The sequence below is a fragment of the Electrona antarctica genome (genome assembly GCF_951216825.1).
Source record: "Electrona antarctica genome assembly, chromosome: 2".
Lineage (NCBI taxonomy): Eukaryota > Metazoa > Chordata > Actinopteri > Myctophiformes > Myctophidae > Electrona > Electrona antarctica.
Window position 1 is genome coordinate 51,537,079 of NC_136807.1, and position 7,739 is coordinate 51,544,817.

General features: G+C 44.2%; 1 protein-coding gene across 1 annotated transcript in view; it reads left to right on the forward strand.

Annotated features, from left to right (window-relative positions):
* Nucleotides 1-6,921, forward strand: part of LOC306934026 (filamin-A-like) — a gene marked incomplete at both ends in the record, with an annotated part of 58,323 nt that extends 51,402 nt beyond the window's left edge. The window contains one exon of the mRNA XM_079516441.1: nt 6,824-6,921. Within this exon, the coding sequence (XP_079372567.1) occupies nt 6,824-6,921 (98 nt within the window). The remainder of the gene's footprint in view (nt 1-6,823) is intronic.
* Nucleotides 6,922-7,739: the final 818 nt, after the last annotated feature.

The following is a 7,739-nucleotide window of genomic DNA, read 5'->3' on the forward strand; positions in this document are numbered from 1 at the left end:
ACCATGCTTTGTGTCCTCAGTCAACTTGTCAATGGCCTGAGTCGGGTCGGATACATAAGAACAGCATTCTGTACCAATAACTGCACATGCTCCACCTTGACTAGCTAACATGACATCCAAAGCCATTCTATTTTGTAAAACAATGGTTTTTATTTCATTAACTTCTGTTGCCAAGGCATGTACTGCTGCATTTGATGCATTCATGTGAGACTCTAGTACAGTGGATAAAGTTTGCTGTTCACTCTGAGTATTATAAACACCATAAGCAGGTATAATTATTCCTAGTGCTTTTTGCCACCAGGATAATGCTCTTTTCCCACGGTTTGTCTTACTCACATGCTGAGAATAAAATGCTTGGATATCCACATTGTTCACTTTCCTGATCATTGGAATGATATGAGCTAAGTAGCATGAACCCTGACTGTTTCCAGGTAAGTGTGTGTAGGCTTTCTCCCCACAGATCGCATATACCTGACCGGGGAGGCGAGATGGAGCTGAAAGATTAGTGTACATCATGGTTTTTCCTTCACAAGAGCTTTCACCTACATTCACCCCAGCCTGTCCATGGTATCCAGTAAAACAGTACGAGACATTGAGTAAAGGAACTACAGGCAGAGTATGACGCACTGATGAGCTTCGGAGGACCAGATTATTATTTTTTACCTGAGGATGACAGACATGAGTTGCACATTCTAAGAATCCAATCAGAAATTTGGCTTCGTCAGCATAATAAAATATTTCTGATTGGCATTTAAGTCTAGTGCTGACACCGGTTATTATACAATTTGTGGATTTTGACCTTGCGGAACAATTGGTTTGTGCGTGTGTAGTGTCAATCTTAAATACCATGTCTCCTTCTTCCAATCTCCACTTCATTTTAAACATTGAGGTCTTTCGTGAGGTTATTTTCTCATAGGCTACTAGCCTAAAAATGTCAGTGGTATTCAAAAAATCCATGGGTAAATGTCCCTTATTTACCTCAGCTGACACGACTGCCAACACCTTCTGTGTGAGGTAGGGATTGATGTAGCTGTCAGGGTAAGTCATTTGTGCTGTTAGTTCGGTGTGTTCTGGGTGGGTATAGCAGTCATAGTCCTGTCCTAAATTTTGCCAATTATATCGATACCATTCCTCCTTTGTTAACGGAATGGGCAAAGCCATTGCGGCGGTGGTGCTTTTTGGCATATGTTGACATATCCAGCAGTTTGAATAATTCATTCGTAGAGCAAAATCTGTGATCATAGACATGGCCAGATTTGGATGATGTATGTCACGCCGTGGTCTAATGTGTGTCAGAGGTATATCCGTTTCTGTATGGCTTTTCAGTTGCAACTCTTCTTCCCCCTTCTTCCACACACACACTGACAGGTATGTGACGATGCCCACTGCAATTGCGAGACAAATGATTTTGAAAGGGCTGTATCCATATCCATGTTTGGACGTCATCGTGCGAACTGCTCAGTGTAGTGTTGTGGATGGGTCGTGGTTGAACTTCTTGCAATGTGATGCGTGAATCCAGGAGTCCCTCTCAGCGACCTTCACTGCCGTAGGAGTCGTCAGTAGTACTTGGTATGGTCCGAGCCAGCGTGGTTGGTGCCAATGCTGTCGTCTCAGGTCCTTCACCACCACCCAATGACCTGGCTGGATGTCATGTAATTGCCCTTCCTTGGGTTCAGGGAGTGCTGCTTTCACCCTGGAATGAATGGACTTTAAAACTTTGTTCAGTGCGAGGCAATATTTTATCATTTCGTCATCTATTCCCATTAGTGTCAGCTTATTTTGTGGGAAAGGCGTGTTAGTCATTCGCATTGGTCTGCCCATTAATATTTCATAAGGAGACAGACCAAGTGTTGCGTGGGTGCGTCCTCTCATAAACATCAGTGCCAGGGGCAGGACTTGTACCCATGCCAGTTGTGTTTCCGCCATCAATTTTGTCAACTTATTTTTAAGCGTCTGGTTTGCGCGTTCAACCGGGGCTGCGGATTTAGGGTGGTACGCACAATGCCTTTTCAAATCAATTTGGAGGCTTGCTGCAAGACTCTGTATTACATTATTTACAAAATGACTCCCGTTGTCCGATCCTAATTTTGACATTAGGCCGAATCTTGGGATGATATGTTTTAGCAGGATTTCTGCTACCGTGTGTGCTGTCTGGCGTCGGCATGGGAAACATTCAACCCATCGTGACCACATATCAACAATGACAAGGCCATACTTGTAGCCCTGATAGGGGGTCAGCTCAATGAAATCCATCATTAAGTATTCAAAAGGTCCATCCGGCATAGGTTGTGCTGACATTGGCACAACTATGCCTCGACCAATATTATTAGTAGCGCAAATTACACACTTTGTACAAAACTGGTCAGCATAGGTTGAGAAACCAGGGGCAAACCAGTATCTATTTACAAGATCAGTCATTTTGGTTTTCGATGCGTGGTCACCGGCATGCGAAATCTTAGCCAAATAGTGAAAGACTGATTTAGGCATGGCAGGACGTCCCATGGGATCCATCCATATGCCAGTAGTTGCATTTAATGCACACTTTTTAGACCATGAGGCCTTTTCCCGTGCGTCAGCTCCTGTCTGTAACAAAGAGACATCATTAAGGGAAAAAGGATCAACATTGCTAGGGAGTGACACCATTTGCAAAAGTGGGGAGACAGAAGAAGTAGCAGCAGTCTTTGCTGCTGTGTCCGCACCAGAATTTCCTCGGGAGACAGGATCGGATGCTCCTGTGTGGGCCTTGCATTTGCACACTGCAATCGTTTTTGGGAGTAAAAGAGCATTTAACAGATTTTTAACCAGAACATGATGGGTAATAGGTTTTCCTGTTGTTGTGAGGAAACCACGATGTGCCCATATTGCATGAAAATCATGGCAAACACTAAAACAATACTGAGAATCAGTGTAAATGGTGACTGTCTGTCCTTCTGCTAAGATACACGCACGGGTCAGCGCAAATAACTCGGCAGCTTGTGCAGAAAGATGACCCGGCAATTTAGCGCTTTCAACAGTATATGCATCAGTACACACAGCATATGCTACTAAAGGTACTCCTGATTGTTTACACCGTTGTGCTGAGCCATCGACAAATAAGATCATATCTGAGTTAGGTAATTCACAGTCTGTTAAATCTGGTCTGGGTTTGCTCATAATATCAACGAGCTGGGTGCAGCTGTGGGGTTCTCCGTCCTCAGCTGTAGGAAGGAGAGTAGCAGGGTTAAGAACTGTACAGCGCTTCAATGTGACATGTGTCATAGTTAATAGAATGTTCTGATAGTGTAGAAGACGTGCAGGAGTTAAATGTGCAGTGCGTGCCTGTAAAATCAATGAATGGACTGCGTGTGGTACATGCACAGTTAAAGGGTGCATTGCTACAATGTCTGCTGATGATAGAACAGCATTTGTGGCAGCTTCTACAGCTCTCAGACAAGGTATGAATCCCTGTGCCACATTGTCCAGACGTTTTGAATAATAAGCAACAGGTCGTTGTTTATCACCATGGGACTGTGTCAGTACTGCGGACATGAAACCATTGATTTCTGATACAAATAGATTAAACGGTTTATCATGGTTTGGTAAACCAAGACAAGGGGATGATGTAAGGGTTTGTTTGAGGGTAGTTAGGGCATTTTCCGCATCAGCTGTCCATTCCAGTGGGTCAGACATGGCTAATTTCTTCCCCCCATGGATTAAAGCAGACAATGGATCTACTATTGTGGCATAGTCTTTTAACCAGGGTCTACAGTAACCGGCTACACCCAACAGAGACATAAGTTGTTGTTTATTTAATGGTTTTGGAAGTTCTAATATAGCACTGATCCTGTCTTTCCCTAAACTTCTACCCTCAGGGGTAATGATGTGACCTAAATATCTGACCTCCTGTGATACAAATTGTAATTTCTTTTTTGAAACTCTATGCCCGTTGTCAGCAAGAAACGTTAGCAACGCTAGCGTATCTTGCTCACACGCGTGTTTTGACGGAGAGCAGATTAGCAGGTCATCTACATACTCTACGAGAGTGCTGCCTTGAGGGGGCACAAAAGCGGAAAGGTTAGTAGACAGAGCGGCAGAAAACAGTGTGGGTGAAGAAACAAAACCTTGGGGCATTACTGTCCATGTCCATCGTTTGCCTTTGAATGTAAAAGCAAACCAGAATCTGCTATCTGGGTGGACAGGAATGGAAAAATAAGCATTTGCTAAATCGATAACAGAGAACCACAGAGATGTTGCCGGGACTTGGGACATGATGGTGACAACATTGGGGACAATGGGTGCAGGCGAGTGCACAGCATCATTAACCAAACGTAGATCCTGTACAAACCTCCATTCCCCTGAAGCTTTCTTGACCGGCAGTATCGGTGTGTTGCATGGTGAATCAAAACATTCTATTATTGCACCTCTAGCTACTAAAGACGCATGCACCTCGCCTATTCCAATTTCTGCATCCTTACTCAATGGATATTGTGCTCTATGGGGCCTGTATGTTGATTTAGGATAGACTATGACTGGCCTCGCACCTTTTATACAGCCTATGTCATATTTGTCTTTAGCCCATAAGATGTCAGGTACCTGTGATAGTAAAGGTGACATTTGTGTCAGAGTGGTGTCCAACAACATGAGTGATGTTGGCCCCTGTGTGGGATTAACAAAAGTTGATGTCCTCGCCATAAGGCAATCAATGTTCAAAAGGCTAGAATAAGTGTCCATGCTAGGGGAATAATGCCTGTCCCCACAATGCTGCCAATCTTCAGCCTGAGTTACTGCTTTAACCCAGGGGCCTATGTGAACCCATTCCCCATGTGTTTTACCTAATGCTATGTGTGGTATTGAATCTGGGGTCATGTGATACAATTGTTGTTCATCTGTTAACTGTATGGATAATGCACAAAATTGGGTGTTTGTGTAAACGGTTCCTAAATGTAACCTATCTTGACCTTGTTTAGAGAACCAGACATTTTCATAAGTCAGATCTCTCGTCATTGGTGAGCAATTTGTAGTGCAGTGCAAAAGCATGTTTCTGTCAAAACCTTCAGGTATGAGGCCATGCAATGTGTCAAATATTTTTTCATCAGTGAGGTCCCAGGAATAATACCAGTCTGTGGGCTTGCCCTCACTGATAGACAAATTAAAAAGTCCAAGTGTTGGGCATGAGATGAATATACCTTCACTTGTACAGTCTAACTTAACACCAAATTTACACAGCAAGTCACGTCCCATTAAGTTAACAGGACATACAGCAGAAGACAAAAATTTGTGTTCCACTGTTGTTTTTTCATGAGCCACCCTTAATGGATATGTTAATGGCTCACTGCATGGTATGCCTGAAGCTCCAATTGTTGTGACAGATTTGTTAGAAAGAGACGCATTTGGCGTCACTTCCCGTTTTATTACTGAAATGCTAGCACCGGTGTCTACAAGAAAAGAAATAGACTCACCATTTACGAGAAGGTCAAGAATAGGTGATTCATCTGGAGTTACTGAGATTTGGAAAAACTGATCAGAATATTCCCTATGTTCTATTTTATCTACTTCTTCTGTCTCCACCTCATCCTATGCTAACCCCTGCGGATTGGTGACTGTGATGTTGGCGTCTGGCCCAGTCCAGGGCCTGCTTTGGGAAGAGTTATTGCCATTGTGACCATGTGTGTCGTGTGTTCCATGTCCCTGCCTCTGATGAGGATTGTTGTTGCCTCCCTGTCCATGCCAGCTGTTTGTTTCATTTGCAGACCTCTGCTGAGGATTGTTGTTGCCTCCCTGTCCATGCCAGCTGTTTGTTTCATTTGTAGACCTCTGCTGAGGGTTGTTGTTGTCACCTTGTCTGTGCCAGCCGTTTGTGTCATTTGCGGGCCTTGGATGGGGACACTGGCGAATGTAGTGGTGTGGGCTTCTACAATTGTGACATAGTCTCCCATTTACATTCGTTTTCTTGGATCTGTCTTCTCCTTTCTTCTGGTGGTGCTGGTGCTGTTTCTGTTGTTGTGGGACCTGCTGCTGCCAATATATCTGCTGTGGACTCACTTGCTGATCGGGCTCTGGTCCTTGCTGCTGTGTGATCAATTGCTGTCCCTCATAGTACATGATTTGTGCTGTTTCCATTCTCTTCTTCCTAGTGTCGTCTTGTGTGATTGCGTGTCGTTCGGCGTGTTTTGCATGTGCCCACACTGGGTCCAGCTCTTGGGTCTCCCAGCCTATGCATGACATCATGACACGGTTGTGAATGGTTGGCAAAAGGCCATTAATTAAGGAAGTCTTTAACAGGCTGTTGTATGCTGCATTATCATGGGTCAGACCAGCATGTCTAGTGAAACACTGCTCCATTCTTGTCCTATAGTTGTCACAGCTCTCGTCGTGGTTCTGCTTTATGGAATGGATTTTTTGCCAATCTGTTCGGACTGGGTAGGCCTCCTTTATTCTGGAAAAGAGCCCAAGTGGATTTTGTAGCTGTCCTGTAACAATGTCAGTCCTTAATCCATTGACATCATAATCTCCTTTCAGGTGTGGCCATTTCAATTTGAAGACCTTGCGGAACACTGATTCTAATTCTTGTGCCGATGGCTCGTACATTCCTATTAAGTCCAAAACCGATGTGCACCAGCGTTCTACATCTTCGGATGGGGTTGGGAGTTCTTTCACGATTTCGTTCAACTCATCCAGAGTCCAGTTCCGTTGAACCTGGACTGTTTCAGAATAAGCATTACGGATTTCCTCTGTAGCGTCAGCAGGAGGTCTTGGATGTGGATTTGGGTATGATATCAGTGGAAATGTCTGATGTGGCACTGCTTGGCTGCGTGTCACAATCTTGTGGTTGGTTTGGTGAGAGGGCTCCACCTGAGGGTTGTCATGGAGAAAGGGACCAACATCGGCTGTTCCCTGCTGTTTGTTGCCATCCGTGATGGGGAGAACGGCTGCTGTCACTAGCTGCAAAGCTGCTGCATACAGTGCCTTCACTTGATCGAGTTGGACTGCTGGTGGCTGGGTTGCTGGTAGTAGTTGGTCTGCTGGTGGCTGGGCTGCTGGTCGTTGGACTGCTGGTGGCTGGGCTGCTGGTAGTTGGACTGCTGGTGGCTGGGCTGCTGGTAGTTGGACTGCCGGCGGCTGGGCTGTTGTTAGTTGGACTACTGGGTGGACAGGCACAGTGCTAGCATAGGGTGGTGGGCGGAGATCCTCTTCTTTTCTGTCTTTTCTTAACTTTCTTTGTTTCCTCTCAATTTCTTCCTCAGTTTCTTCCTTAGTTTCTTGTTTTAATAACAAAGGCTTTGTCTGTTTCTTGTCCCTGGCTTCAGCCTCCCTCTCCCATTTCCTAAAGTTTTCCCAATCTATTTTCTTTTTCTTCCTGCTCTTTTTATGTTCATACTGTTCTAAAGCATCTCTACACAGTTTTAACTTATTTGTACTGAATGTTCCTATCAAAGGGAACAAACCTTCTGAAATGATGTGCCATAAAGTAACTTGACTTAACACATCTGTGCCCCACCTTTTCACCATTGATACTGCTGGCCCAGAAAGCGTTTGTGGCATAGCCACCTTTTGTTGTCCATTCCCCATGGCACTACAAAAAACTTAAGGAACAAAATAAAAAACAAATTAACAGGTTCAAATAAAAAACAAATGAACAGGTTCAACACTATTACACCTCAGGCGTTACTTTGATTACCAACAGATGGCCAAAGAAGAAATTAATTGAATTAAAGAATAAATTCTCTTCCCCCTTCCTTCCCCCTTTTTTTTTTTTTTTT